This window comes from Idiotropiscis lumnitzeri, chromosome 19, assembly GCF_059441095.1.
Source record: "Idiotropiscis lumnitzeri isolate Australia: NSW breed Sydney's pygmy pipehorse chromosome 19, RoL_Ilum_1.0, whole genome shotgun sequence".
In the NCBI taxonomy this organism is placed as follows: domain Eukaryota; kingdom Metazoa; phylum Chordata; class Actinopteri; order Syngnathiformes; family Syngnathidae; genus Idiotropiscis; species Idiotropiscis lumnitzeri.
Genome location: NC_142409.1, coordinates 11,693,738 through 11,709,123, shown reverse-complemented (window position 1 = coordinate 11,709,123; position 15,386 = coordinate 11,693,738). Strand labels below are relative to the sequence as shown.

The 15,386-nt window shown below is 45.9% G+C and overlaps 2 protein-coding genes across 6 annotated transcripts in view; one reads left to right on the top strand and one right to left on the bottom strand.

The window, feature by feature from the left end:
* lypla1 (lysophospholipase 1) overlaps window positions 1-15,386 on the bottom strand; it is a 43,573-nt gene that overhangs the window by 19,540 nt on the left and 8,647 nt on the right. For 2 of the 5 annotated variants that reach the window (XM_088282604.1, XM_088282603.1), the window contains exons 3-4: window positions 11,414-11,544; window positions 8,042-8,213 (exon numbers count right to left, since the gene is read on the bottom strand). The gene's annotated coding sequence lies outside the window, so the exon portion shown is untranslated. Of the gene's footprint in view, window positions 1-8,041; window positions 8,214-11,413; window positions 11,545-14,824; window positions 15,101-15,386 lie in introns of those variants that run through there. The other 3 variants (XM_088282606.1, XM_088282607.1, XM_088282605.1) reach the window with 3 other exon arrangements.
* Window positions 4,573-7,756, top strand: sox17 (SRY-box transcription factor 17). Its single transcript, XM_088283072.1, has 2 exons — window positions 4,573-4,997; window positions 6,866-7,756. Exons 1-2 carry the CDS (start codon window positions 4,673-4,675, stop codon window positions 7,585-7,587), a joined length of 1,047 nt encoding a protein of 348 aa, XP_088139198.1. The 5' UTR covers window positions 4,573-4,672; the 3' UTR covers window positions 7,588-7,756.

Here is a 15,386-nt window from a genome sequence, read left to right as displayed (position 1 = left end):
CACCGACCGAATGTGATGCGATATTTTTGCGGGCAGGTGGGACGACTCTGCTGGGAAGCGCAGAGGGAAGTTGCCGTCCGAGCGGGGGAAGTGACGCCATTTGCTTGAGACGCACACACACACGCACACGCACACAATGTGTGCAATGCTTTCTTTTTTTTTTTTAATGATTTATGCTGTTTATTTACATTTTAATAAATCCGAAATTATTTTTTGTACTTTTTGTTTAAACATTTCATGACCGCAATTTAAAAATAACAGTTTGAATCAACCGACTGCGTTGGACTTGAGAGTTCCCGCTGTTTGTTTTAGGTTCCTTAATCAAAGCGCTCATCCAGACAACTTATTTACCGACGCCATTGTGTGGAAACAAAGACGGCGGTGCACCTCGGACGCTGCCCTCGAAGCGACGCCAAATTTAGGCCTTGCGAGATTGAAATTTTTTTTTTAAATCTCCTAAAAATAGAAGAAAAAAGAAGAAAGGTCAAAGGTGAAAGGACAGCGCTCACGACTCAGCTTGCCGGAACGGACGAGCTCGTTCATCTGGAGAAGCAGAAGTTGAATGAAATCTAACGAGTTTCCAACCTATCACGGCGAGTAAGGGGAACAACGTCAGGGAGGAAGCACTCACACACACTCACACACATATCGACTACATGAACAAACACACACACACACACACTGTGCATTTCCTCTATAAAAACACATCTGTGGGAAAAACAAGATTTTTTCTCCACTTTTAGGAAGGTGATTACATCGTCATCATTAAGCGTGCGGGTGCGTGTGTGTGTCATGTTTAAGAAATGCCACAAAGTTATGAGAATTAAAAGATGACGCAAGCTAGCCTAGCAAAGCAGAAAAATAACTTTCACAATGCCTTTTATGTTGAAGCACTACTTTTATCCCACTCCAGCCAATCCCTTGAAATTACCTACTTCACAACCCACCTTTTTTTCCAATTTACTTTTAACTCTACTCAAGCGAACAAGCTAACAAACTAACCTACAAGCTAACTAGCTAGAAAAAAAACTAGCTTGCGCCTTGCTTTGGATGCTAGCTAACTAACCCCCAAAAAAAAAGATCAATAAAAAACTGGCACATGCGACCGAACCAACCACAAAAAACTGCAACAAAAGTTTGTTTCAACGATACACGTTCGGTTTTAGCAATAAGAAGCTGTGTGGACACGGCCTCCAAGGCTTTCCGTGGCCTTTCGCGTGTATGGCGTATTGATCCAGATTCTTTCCAATCAAACACGCGCTAGCGATGGTTAGCACGTTTGTGGGCTATCTACGTGTTTGGTCACCTTAGTGTGGCGCACACAAAAAGGCCGACAAATCAATGCGCACGCAGATTGCGGCTCACAAAGGCCGCACTGTCTCTTCCTTGACTGAATCAATTGATTAGCAATGATTGGTCGCTGGCTAATTGATCCGGTGTCCAAGTGTCAACGTCAAAGCGACTTGTGGACGTGAAGATGGCGTGCGGGGTTGAAGGCGGGTCAGCTTATTTGTTGTGAAACACAATCAAGCGACATCATTCTCACTTGACTTTGTCAGCACAAAGGCCAACGTGACACCGCAGCAAATGTTTTTAGGCTAAATGACTTTTTTGCTTCTTGGCACCGCTTATTGTTTTTTCTCTTTGATGCTGGGAAAGAGGATTCATTGATGAATTTTGTTCACAAGCGACAGAATTTGGTCTTAGCTTGAGTCATATACTTGAAAAAAAGTTTACTCATTGACTGCCATTGACGGCTAAAGACGTCAAAGATCCATTTTATTTACTCGGCTGGGAGCGAAGGCGTTAATTATCGTACCAAATGAATAAATATTCGTTATCTCTCAAACTAACTAAACAATTAGCTAACAAGCTAACTAGATTAGCCACTAGCACAAAAATGAGCCAGCCAGCCACATAATGAATTAATGAAAAAAAAAAAAAAAAAACTATGTCAACATTTCCTAGCAAAGAGCTTGCAGATATATTCGGCTTCAAGTGTCAAGGCCAGATTTTCATTTTTTTTTTTTTAAACCAAGAAAAGAAGGGGGTCATCCCAAAATAGACCACAGGTCTTATCAGTTTGTGACCGGTCGCAGGGCAGCTGAAAACAATGCATGGCGAGGCGTGATGGCAGTCGCAGTTGGCCCGGCCGGCCTCATAATGCCGGCGACCTGTCAGGGAGCTCCGAGAACAGGAAGTGCTGGCCAGCTCTGTCTTGATGGATAAAGTCAGAAAATGATAAACACGCGCTTCAATTAGCGTCAGCCGGCCAGGACGAGGAGTGGTCGCCGGTGGTGAAATGCCAATTCCACTTCTGCCAATTGCGGTAATTACTCAACAAGTTGTTTTCGAGCACTTAATTAACAATATCTTGCTTTTTTTTTTTCGCCACTTTCCAGCGTGCATTATTTTATCACGCTCTACGCCATTTGGGAGGCAGCGAAACTCCGCACACCCGCAGTCGCAGCGCTAAGTGTCACTTAAGAACAGCGTGATCGGTAGCTGACAGCTGAAGTGAATCAAACCTTTGTGGCAATTTGGATGAAAGGTGGCCTTTCGATTACGAGACGACATTTTCGCACCCCCCCAACCCCCAACCCTTCTCCTCGCGCTACATCGACAACAAGTCCGTCGCTCCTAAGATCAGGTGTTGAAGAGGGAGGACGTGGTGGTCTCATCAATCGCGACACTTCCTATCTGATATTGACACACGTCTGCAGGCTGCAAACAATGCATGCGAAAAAACTTCAATGACGCCGTGGGGAGGAGCAGACCTCCGCCAAGGCACGAGCGGCCTCATTTGGGCTGCATACAGTGAAGCAAAGTGCAACATCAAATCGCTCCAATTCGGATGAACTGTTGCCCAATATTTGGGTCATTTCGCAATTAAGGGAACACAAAATGAATACATCAAAATGAATGCTCGATGAATTGGTGTGTGCTCGGGCCGCCGTGTTAGCATAGATACGCCATCCGTCCGCACAACGCTAACGCTAACACAGTGCGATCCCCGCAGCCATTAGTGAGCGGGCGGCCCACCCGCGCTTTGCGTTCCCCCGCTCCCCTCCCACTGGTGCTTTGTGCAAGGCGGACAACTTGTGCTGCCGCGCCAAGGACAGGAAGCGCTCGCCGAGGGGACAGGAAGTGCTCACCGCCGCCGTTAGCCGAGGCCTGGAACTGAGATAATGCTATTGTGTAAGCAAGACCGCTTGACCTCTCCCTGGAGCGCACCCCCGTCCAGAGGCTGGCGTCGAGAGGACCGGCCCCGCCCTGCCGCAGACTCCCCAGGCACGGGGCGTAGGGATGGGAGGACCGACGGGCGTGGGGGGGGGGAGGTTTCCCCCAGCGCGGGACTGATGGCGAGCGTCACCTTAGCGGAGGAAATGTGGCGAGGTCGCCAGACTTTCTGACTTCTCCAATCAAACGAAGGCATGTCCCACGCCCAGACATTCCCACAGACACCCACACGCCGTGTCTCGCTGGTAAAATGGACGATGACAGCATTACGGCGCGGATCGGCTCCCGTGCCGGCATCGCACTGTAAGCGTCCCTCGTATTTCTGTCAACCCTTTTTGAGCGGGTCCGCGACGAGATGGGAGAAAACGGGGCTGCCGGCGGTGATAAGAACGCACGCATTGCGTTTTTTTGCTGAACCAACAAACAGCGACGGCGAAATGAGCAGTGTGGCGCTAGAAGCCTTCGCTGTAGAGGAAGGACAACAGGGTTCAAGTTTAAAGAATGCTATATATATACACACACACACACACACACTCACAAAACAGCAGCAACAATAGTCAGCAAAAAAAAAACACATGGAACAATATCTATATACATAAATTTAATTCTAAATTATATTTCTTATCTAGTCGCAAAAAATCCATAATTGTGATTCATCACATTTCTCAACTACTATTTTTTTAATCTTGTAACGGGTTTTTACTTAATTTACGTAAAATCATCAAATATGAAGTGTACTTTAATCTAAAGACTAATTTAAAAGCTCTCTTTGACCCTTGAATACGATCGAAACTGAGTCAGCTTTACAGACATTTTCCTCCAAAAATTATGCATTTTGTCGTGCCCGCAAGCAATTAATATAGTACAGTATTTGAATTTGGCTATGCAAGAAATGCAAATTAATTTGGAAGTAAATTAAACTAGAAAATGGTTAACTGCTTTGTTGAGTCTTACGTGAGGGTCCAAAATATTAGAGACAGCTCCCAGTTCTAATACTTCTATTATTACTGTTTTCTAACCACAATTAACCCCCTCAACATTTTCCTCATATTTAATTCCACAAAATGCGCTATATAAATAAAGTTGTATTTTATTGTATTTTGGGGGGAAATTTTCCAATTATTTTCTTTTTTTCCAACTCTTAAGTGTCCTGTACATTTTGTCACGTTTCCAAATCAACGCGAGGCATTTACGCGCAAGCTCCCAAATAAGGTCAACAGGAGGCAACTTTTAAACACCTTGCTTCGTTTAAACCACGCCCCCCTTCGCCCCGATTGGCTGACCGCGTTTATAAATAAGGCCAACATGCACGCGGAGTAGGCGTGCTGCGCGACAGCTTCTCTACGGATGCGACGAAACTTTGGAAAGATTTACAGCTGTTTAGTTCACGTTTTGTTTCGTTTGGATTGCAAAAGTTTTGGTGAAAAAGGAGATGAGCAGTCCCGATGCGGGCTACGCCAGCGACGATCAGAACCGGGCAAGGTGCGCGATGTCAGTCATGATGCCTGGGATGGGACACTGCCAGTGGGCCTCCGAGCCCCTCGAGGACCCCGAGGCCAAAAGCGAGGCGTCGGGCGGCCTCGGTGCGGCGTTGGTGGCGGCGGAGGGGCCGGGGGGCAACCAGCAGAGTCGCGGCAAAAGCGAGCCCAGAATCCGACGCCCCATGAACGCCTTCATGGTGTGGGCAAAAGACGAGCGCAAGCGGCTGGCGCAGCAGAACCCGGACCTGCACAACGCCGAACTGAGCAAAATGCTCGGTAAGTCACGCATGCTCACGGTCGTCACTCCACAAGTTAGTTTGACTTCATTAAGTGAAGGTTCCTGCTGTTTTATGCACTCGCTTTCATTGGGTTTGGTTCGACAGTCCATGCAAGCATTTTGAAAGCATCACTGTGTTACTTTCAAAATGTACGGATTACATTTAGTTGATTCAAACATAAATTCACTGTGTGTAACATTTGTTGTAACTAAACACAACTTAGTCTTCCTTAAATGTATGAAATGAAAAGTGGTGTCGTGTACGAGTCTTTTTAAACGCATCATTTCTTCTTCTGTCAAACATTTCAAATGTGATATTAAGATGCTCGCGTGGAAAAAAACGTTACATTTCTTTTTGCTTAAATATCACTGAGTGTGATTAGGAAATGTTTTATCACCTCAGACAACAAAGGTGTCATACATTTTCTAAAAGTCATTATTTATAAAAGCACTATTAAGATCTTTGATATTTGATGATTGCACTTTTCACTTCAAACAACGACGAATAGTTGATCACATTTGTAGTTAGCAAAAATGAGAGAAATTCTTTTCATAATTCTTTCAATGATTGCATCATGATGTCTTTATATTGATTAAAAGTCATCTAGATATTAAAAAAAAATATTCAGATCATCTTTTCAGTCATCTGACATCCGTTTACGTCCCATCGCTTGGCGCAATATCTTGAAATATTTCTGTATTGAAATATTCAACATCAAGTTTGATGTCATCGACGGAGAGTGTAACGCATTTCATTTTTTCCTCTAAAATATTTCAATTTTACTTTCATTTGTCAGAAATTTGTTATGATATGCGCCAATCTTAGCAGAGCCTCTAATTGGCCGAGAGCAAATTTTGGGGAGGAGTCACTGATTTGAGACACCTTAATTATTTTTTTTTTAACGGTCACTTTCAAAAGTGTATTTTGTACTCTTCACTTTTTTTTTTTTTTTTTTTACATTTTTTGCTACTCAGCTTACAACGTAAGCAAAACAAGACGATGAACGCGACAACGCTTTTTGATGGCATAAAATTGGAGCCAACGCAAACGGGCTTGACCTTAAACTGCAACCTGGCACAGTTTTTTTTTCTTATTCTTCTCAGCTGCAGCACAATGAAAGTTGATAAAAACATTTTACATTTTGTACTTTTACTTCTACATTTACCAGTTCTTTTCCTTGTTTGTTTCCTCTTAGAGTGGACACGAATTTGATTCACTTCAACTTGACACCAAAATGCCATAAGATGGTGGCAAAGCACTAGTTGTGTCTAAATGTAACTCCGATGCATTCATTTGAATGTGAATGACAAACCCGTTTGAAAATGCTTTAAAGTCATCCCTCACTATCGCGCCGTTCACGTTTTGCAGGTTCAGTTTTTTTGTTTTTTGTTTCATCAACATGGTTAGCTTACCAAATATAGCATCCCGCTGCTAATTCGAGCTAATTGCAATCCAGGTGGTGAGAATAAAGGGAAGATGCACGATGCACGTTCGCTGACTTTTGGAACAAACGGTTGTGATCCCAAGTGGACAACAAAACGAGCTCCACCTCACATGCATATATTGGATTATTATTGGATGTCGGCGACGGTTTGAAAAGTGCGAGCGTCTTCTTGCCGATCGATTCATGCGCATACGAGCTTTTGAAGTAACACATTTGCTCAAAGGCAAAATGATCTTATCGGCGTCGTCTCGCCCGCGAGCTTTTTCTCGATGCCTGCTCTGATTTGACACGAACCGATTTTGTTTTTAAGAATTTTTAAACCGTGTGAACAAAAGATGACCATTTAATGCAAAATATATTGTCGCCATCATTATCATCGAGTGAACGTCCTCGTGACATTTTTGTCCGTGTTGTCGGTGCAGGCAAGTCGTGGAAGTCGCTGCCGGCGGCGGACAAGCAGCCGTTTGTGGAGGAGGCGGAGCGTCTGCGAGTCCAACACATGCAGGACCACCCCAACTACAAGTACCGGCCCCGCAGGCGCAAGCAGGTTAAGCGGATTAAGCGTCTCGACTCCGGCTTCCTGCTGCACGGGGCTTCTGAGCACCGGGCGCCCGGGGACGGGGCGGGGGCGGGGCCGGGATCGGGGGGGCCGGCCTACCTGGAGCATGCCGGTTTCCCGCCGATTCATCATCAGCAGCAGCAGCCCTTCGCTCAATACCCCTCGTACGAGAGCTACAGCCTCCCCACCCCCGACACCTCGCCCCTGGACGCCGTGGATGCCGACGCCATGTTCTTCCCCTCGCAGGAGGACTGCCACATGATGTACGCTTACCACCCGCAAGGCGGCGACTACCAGCAGCAGCAGCACGCTCCCTACGTGGGCTGCCTCAATTCCTTGAGCGCGTACTACGGCGCCCCCAAGCGGCACCCGGGGCCGGGGCAGCTGTCGCCGCCGCCCGACGGCGCCGCCGACAACGGCGAGCTGCTCTCGGAGATGGACCGAAGCGAGTTTGAGCAGTACCTGGGCTCGTCGGCGTACGGCGCCGCGCACGAGGCCGGCGCGCAAGGACCCGACGGCCTCATTTCGTCCGTGTTGTCGGACGCCAGCACCGGCGTCTACTACTGCAGCTACAGCAACTCGTAAAAGCGCGCCGCCAAAATCGGACGTTTTTGAGCAAGCGCGTTTTTTTTCTTTTTTTTTTACTGGACTTGCTCGCCTGCGCAGTGATAAAGTTGATTTGTACAGTCACTATTTCAGTCGTTGTTTGTTTTTTTTATACTTTTGCACTTTTGACAAATAAATTTTGCAAACAAATCAACGCTTGTCTGCTTTTACTTTTTGTAGTTTGCCTCCCGAAAGACGAAAAGCGTGAACTGTGGAAAACTGCAGAGTTCGCACGACAACGGAAGAAGTTTTGCAAACGCCACGAACGAGGAGTTGCGTTTTGAGAACGTTGCCATTCTCGCCTTGCCTTGGGGGAGGTCATCGACATACTTTGGCATTTCGCTTTCGACAAGAACGAAGCGCTTCCTCTGGGTGACTTCTGGGATGTTTTGCACATTTTACACGTGTTTGTTTTGCATCCAGCGCCTCTCACCTGGAAGCTCGCCGGCGCTCTTGTCGCAGACGTGAGTCCACTTCCTGGACCGGACGCTTCCAGAGGTCATCCACGAGTGTGTGCGTGAGGTTTACACACGGCTTACATGTTTTCGCAGCACGTTTACGCGGCGGACATCCTGTCTGTGCATGGCGTGACTCTCGGGGTGACTCTGTAACGTAAATTGTTAATTGACTCATTTAAGAAGAAGAATGTCGACACGTCATGACGAAGATTTTTCTTTTCGCTCATATTGGATGTGAACATTTTGATCTGACAAAGTCTAGTTTTTTAGTTCGAAACCCATCGCAGCGTGTGTGTGTGCGTGTGCGTGTGCGTGCGGCCGCGCAACACAATCCCGTCTAATTGTGATGAACGTCTTTCTATCGGGTCTGCGGCTGTTGTTGCAGCTAACGGCTGCATAACAAGAGGCTCAGAACACCCCCCCCCCCCCGCCTCGGGCCACGGCAACGTGGGTGGGGGTCACCTGCGTAATTAAGCGTAGACGTGAGCCGATAATTGCCGCTGACACAGGAAAGAAAACGGATTTTGACGTGTGATTCCTTTTCTGCTTTTCAAATTTCAAACGTTTTTATGCTCATTTCGAAACTATTTCGTGCTGTCACACTGAAGAACTCAATGTTTTTTTTTTACCCGCTGAAAATGATTTTCTGCTATCCTAACGGTTTCAGATTTTTTAAAATATTTTTTTACAGACAACACTTCAACTATTTCCTTTTTTTTTTTTTTTGCTTGTGCATTCAAATGCAATTGCGTGATCTCAGCTAGTATTTATTGATGCGCTGCTGCAGTTCAAAGCTGCAAAATCAGCTTTTTATTTCTATAATTTTTTTGCTTCCTTTTTTCTTTTAAGCCGTTGCAGGTCTCATCGCTTATAAGCAGAAGAAGAGCCGCAAGGAGGCGAAAACTTCTTCCATGTTTTCTTGTTAATGAAGCCTGACAAAATGTTTTTTCTTTTTTTTACATAGACTATTTGGGATGATTATAGGATGTGAAAGTTCAGCAAATATTTAATAATAATAATAATAATATAAAATATTGTTTTTCACCAAGTCAGGATATTGAAGGAGATGTGTAACTTTAAACACATGCAACCTACTGGAAGTTAAAGTGGACTAAATTTGGTTGGAAAAAAAAAGGATGGGCATGCACAGGGAAAAGGGGGTGCGCTAACTCAATTGGGATAATGAAGGTGTGTGATTTGTAAGATTTGAGACCTCAAGCGTGTGAAAATGAAAGAACATGAGATGTTTTTACTTTTTTTAGGGTGGGGATGCGCCAAGTCTGTATGTCGAAGCGGGTGCATGATGACATTGATGTCGAAGGGGGTACGTGACACTTGAAATGTCACCTACAGGAAGCTCAAGTATAGTCGTTTCAATGAGGATGTCAGAAAAGGGGTGCGCTTATGATGCAGGCCCGTGCATGGCCGTGTTTCAAAGGCCAGTCGCCGGAAAGATGGAAAAACAAAAAGGACGCCTGCTACCTGTTTGATTTAGCATCGTGCACATATTTGGGAAGATATTTTTACACTCGCCCATGTGGGTATGTGTGTGTGATGGAATCGGGAAGAAAATAAACGATGGAGTCAGCGCGTGACTAAATTTAGCGCGCATCACAAGTGGACGCGGGTGCGCGGCCGACACCATAAAAGCAATGGTTGGGGCAGCATTCGTGCGGATTAGCGAGCCCCTTTGGACGCACCCCTCCCTCTCCTGCAGCTGTCCCAAAAGGCTGCTTGTGCAATCTACTATCAATGACTTAATCAGCTAACAACCGCCTGTGCACCCCCAACGCCAACACTCAGTGACCTTTAAAACATCTTTCCATTGTCCAATTGTTTTTTTGCACGTCAAGTAAGCTGGGCACGCGATACGCACAAAAGGATTGGCACACACCATTTGAGCCGTTATTCATCACTAATGGGTTGGACGCACCCCCTTACTCCGGCACGCACCCCGAAGGTAAAAAAAACCTTACAAATTTTATTTCACTTCCTGGAGAAAAACCAAAAAAACAAAAAACATCTCAGATTGCCAAGTCCCGCACCCATTCTCCAACCTGACAGGGTTGGCGCACCTCCGCTCCCGGACACATACACTAAAGAAAGTCCAAGCAACTTTTCACTCCCACAAATCACAAAAACACCCTCAAAAACCCATTAGAGTGGGTGCACCCCCCTTTCCCTGGAAATACCATTAAAACATTTGTTGAGAAAGCCCAACTCACACGTTTGGTATAAGAAACTATTTCCACTAGCGTTGGAAATCAACCTTGTCAAGCCAACAACCCACTATACCATGCTGACTCAGCGCACCCCCTTTCCTCCGCAGACACTCATTTTTTTCCTCATTTCACACCCATTGCACAGATGATTGTTCAAACGGCATACTGTAGCCCTTAAGTTTTGTTTGAAGGTATTTCTTTTTCTTTACTGCAACACACACTGTAAATTACATTTTTTTTGGGTGGGTGCTGTGACAGGAGGAGCTTTGGTGGCGCGGACGCCGGCCTCCAGTGATATGTTCCTCATTCCCCCCCCCGCGGCATTCGGGACAATTTTTAGCCGGCGTCCATAAGCAAACAAGCGAGCGAATCCGACGACGACGTCAGCTTCCTGCACAGCAGACGCACTCCACCTTCTCCCAGCTGCTCGCTCATTTCATGGCACCCCCGGCCGGCGCACCACCTTCTCGTTTGAAGCCGCACGCCGGCCGGGACCAAACAATGGCCGTGACTCAGCCGCGGGAAAAGGAAAACAATCGCTCACACGAGTGAATCAGGAGTCAAGGTTGCGGCGAAGGCGACGCGTCTCAACGACCGTTACTCAAGCCGACGGCGCACCGCGCTGCTTGCGGGGCAAAAGTTCACGCAATTGAACAGACAGAAAAAATAAAAAGCACATTGACATCTGGCAAAGGTCGGGATTATATTCATGTTTGCAAGTGGGGCTGACACAAGTCATGCATTTGTAACTCAAGTGCAGTTAATATTTCCACACAATGTGTATTTAACTTATTATGCGCGTGTAATTAACATGTAATTAATGTGTATTGAACAGAATGTGTGATTAACAGGAAGGTCATGTGCATTTGATATGCAAGTGAGGTGGAATTAACACAACGGGCAATTGATAGCTACTGAATTTGTAATTGTGTAATTAGCATGTATGTCATTTGTAGTTGACATGTAATTGACTTGATTTGATCATATGATTAATGTGGAATTAAGGAGTAATTTATTATTCATTTTGTTTATTAAATCCCAAAACGTTAGCACCCAAATAAGGCCAAAACACTCAACAAACACAACTGGGAGTGTTTTTGATGTGTACGTGTGTGCGTGTGGCACCTGTCTCTACTTCCACTCGACGTGCATGAAAGATGGTCTGGGAACATCCTGTCATCATGCGTGTCCGACAGGAAGTGCTCCTCTGTGATATTCGCAGCCCTTGTTTTTTTTGATGGCCAGTAGCACTTCCCCTAAAAAAAAAATAAACAAAAAAGTAAGAATATGGTACAAAAAAAGGGGGGGGGGTAGCACTGCTGGTAGTGCCTTCGTCACGTCATAATAGAATTAATCACATCATATTCCCAAAAATTATTTGTTGGTCCTCTGAGATGTTTTTGTGGCGAATAACTGTAAAAAAGCGCTGTCCAAGTGAAAGTCCACAACCAAATGTTGGTAGCTTGCAGTGCCACCTTGCACCACTAGAGGGCATCAGCTGAGCGCCATTGAGCAGCCAGCTCAAGACGAGACGATTGCAACCTTCAATTGCCTCTCAAAGTTACATCTTTTTTTACTGCACCACAACTTCAGTCATCATTCAATTTAATTTATTTTGCAGTCACATTTATTTCTTGAAATGAAATAAAACTTCATTCTAATTTGGTTTAAAAAATGTACATGTGCCAAATTGATCCCTGTTTTAAGGTCACTGCCCCCCTTTTAACTTGCATTTCCACCTTGAACACAAAGTTACGGCCCGTCCTTTATCATGCAATTTGGTGCACCCCCCTCTCACCCACGCACACCCCACCCCAAAAAAAAAGTCAAAATGACCAATTTCTTTCCATTACCACCTACTACTGGTCCCATACTTTTGACAGATATCCAACCCTGCCGACCTCCCAACTAGGCGCACCCCCTACAGCTCCCCAAGTAAACCGGTTCAAATGGTTCCATCCATTTGAAGTTAGGCACCCCCTTCAACATCCCCAATTTAGCAAGGTGGCACACCTCCTCTGTGGCACAAGATTACGTCGGCGCACGTTATAAGATTGCTGACTCAGGGAAAATCAGCGCTCATGTCACACGCTTGTTGTGAGCCTGCAGGAATGTCAAGGCCGCAGCAGTAAGTGCATGTCAGAGTGCCCGCCAACACTACACTATCCGTATTGTGTTACATTGCATGCCTGTGTGTCGGTAGCATGCAGGGGAGGTGGGGGCCTGTTTCGCTCCTCGTGTCGGCGCAATCAAGAGGACGGCCGAGTCGTACGGATAAATCAGTCCTCGCCCGGCTGCCGACGCTGTAAGATATGCGACGTAAGCACGCAATAAAAAGCAAGTTGTGAAGTCAATTGATCATTTCTACAACCAACGGTTATGTCAAACTCTTAACTAATGTGGCTCTAATTTCATTTTGACTTTTGGGGTGTTAGCCTCATAGCTTTAAGCGCTAATGTGCTTATAGTTGGTAGAGAAAGTCTACACACCCCTGTTCAAATTCCTTGCTTCGAGGGAATTATGAACAGTGCCAAATGGCATTCGGCGTTAGCACAAATTTTCGTGTTTCCACTGGAAAGCAGAAAAATGGCAGGGAAAGGCGACTAGAACAGCTGAACTTTATTTGCGGGCCATCAGAGGCACTAGAAATTGAAACATAAAAGTCCATTTAACCTAAACTTGCATGTGACTCACTAGAGGGTGTGCACACTTGTGCAACCACATTATCCACAATCCTTTATTTTGACTTCCTCTCTTTTTGGAGTTGGAGAGGCGGCACATCACGAATAACTTATCTTGCTCTCATTTACTGTCATTTAAACAGGGGGGTGTGCAGACTTTTTATAGCCTCAGTATGTGTCAATCATTGTCTTTGTTCATCTTTTTTTTTTTCAACATCATAAATCCTACAAGGGGATGGAAATCACTCAAAGGGAGGAGATGAGAAGGTGAGGACAAGCTGCAAGCAAGTGAAGGGAAAGATCGCCTAATTGAATAACGGCGCACTCGTCGGGGGGCCAAGCGATTTGCGGAGCGCTCATCTCCTGTATAAAAAAGGGCGCAGCTGACGTCGCCCTGAATTCAATATTTCAGAGCAATCAAAACGTGGCTTAAAAGCGAACGGTCGCCGTGCAGCTGCAAGGCTTCTAATTGAATTCTTGAAGACGGCGACAACGCGACAGATGCCAGCTGGCCGACCGCCACGTTACACTCGTGGCTGCACGAGTGGTCGCCACGCGCGACAAGACGCCGGGCCGGGCTATGCGGCGGCAGCTGCACGTCGCCGTGACCGATTTAGCCCCGCTTGCATTTTTTCCCATTAACAGGCGAGGTTGGAAGCGCGCGTGGCGCCAATTAGCCGCCGCCGCCGCCCTCCAAATAGATGCCAGGCGGCCTTGAGGATTGACGCGCGGGCGACCGACCCGTTCACGTGTGATGACGACAGAGGGAAAAATTGAGAAAAGGACGGCGCTGGCGTCACTTGCTGCCTCCTCGCATGTGACGTGCGGACCTCCACCCGGGAAATTTTCAACACAAATCACAAATCCAGACACAATTGATGGACATTTGACAACTTTTACATTTGGCAGAAAATGCGCAAAAATGCGGTTGTTCGGCCTTCCTCTCTTGTCCCTCGCGCTTTTGACTTCCCAACTTGGAATTTTTGACATTTTTACGCCCGGCATTGTTTTGGGAAGGGGGTCACGAGCTTCGCATTCCTCTCTACTTTTCCACTTGCACGAGGGAGTCGCGGCCTTATCTTTTTACGCGCTTTTTCCTGCGTTGACGGGCCCGGTCGGGGTTGCTGGGGGTAAAAAAAACAAAACTTGCAGTTAGCGCATGTCAAGCTGCTAATTGCTAAAAGTCACAAAAATTAAACTCACAAGCAAAATGTGTCCAGCAGTAGATTATTTGGACTAAATTTAATTTTTAATGGAAGAACCAATCAACAAAATACAAGATACATTTAAAATAGACAAAATGAAAAATAAATATTTTAAAAGAAAGAAATAACCCCCAAAAATGAGAAATTTATTTTAGAATTTTTTGGAACAAACTTGATTATATTATTTGTATTTGATGTGATTCGAATTTATTCGACAATTATTTCTAAATACATGTCAGCAGAATTGCCGCATTCCATTCTGGTCTTGTGGGCGGGACTAAAGCTTCCCGCTGCGGTGACGCAAATAGCGCGACTCATTTTTGGCAGGCCGTTACGCAACATACGCTAAGCTAACGGATGAGGTTATGTTAGCCGCACGCGATCGCGGTTGGGCGCCGAGTTTCAATTGTCAACAAAGTCAAGGTTTGCCCGGCAACTTTATTGGGCGCGCCAACAAACGAGCCATGTGGGCTTTTTGACTTTTTTGATCAGTGAGCAACGAAAACACGTCGAAAACATTTCCCTTCATTTCATCACATCCTTCTGTCCTTTCATACGATTATTTCCTTGATTGCTTTCTCCCTTCCTCCCCTTTCATTCCATTCATCATCCCCTTTTTTTTCTACCCGATGTAAAAAGTGCACCTGTACCTGCTTTTGTCCGTCCCGCCCGTGTGTGGATTTGCAAAGGGGAGCTTCTACGCCACGGCTCTTCAATCGTGTTCCTGTATGGTCTGCTGTCGGGCCTGTTTTCCTGGAACTCTCTCCCGGCTGCAACGCACCTGATTCAAATGATCAGGATCGTTATCCAACATCTGCAGACCTTGCTGATCAATTCTGTTACAGCAGGGGGCAGTCCAAGAAAACAGGCCGGACAGCGGACCTCATGGAAGAGGATGAAGAATTTGAGGAGGCAATTTGAAAATGTTATTCAAGTGTTTTGGGGTTTAAGTCTGAATCAACGCAATGCTCCCGCAGAGCTCATTTTCCACACAAAGTGTAGGCTTCACTCTTGTCATTTTCGGAGGGTCTTGCGAACAAGCTTTTAATCCTTATTATGGCAATGAGATTAGCCACACCCCGCACGAAGGCCACCGCACACTCCTGTTAGCCACGTTAGCATCTGTCTGTGCCAGCCGACAATTTTTTTTTTTTTAATCAAGGTGCCACCGCAACCACTCCACAAGCGCCAAAAGTCTCGCGAGCCCAAGTT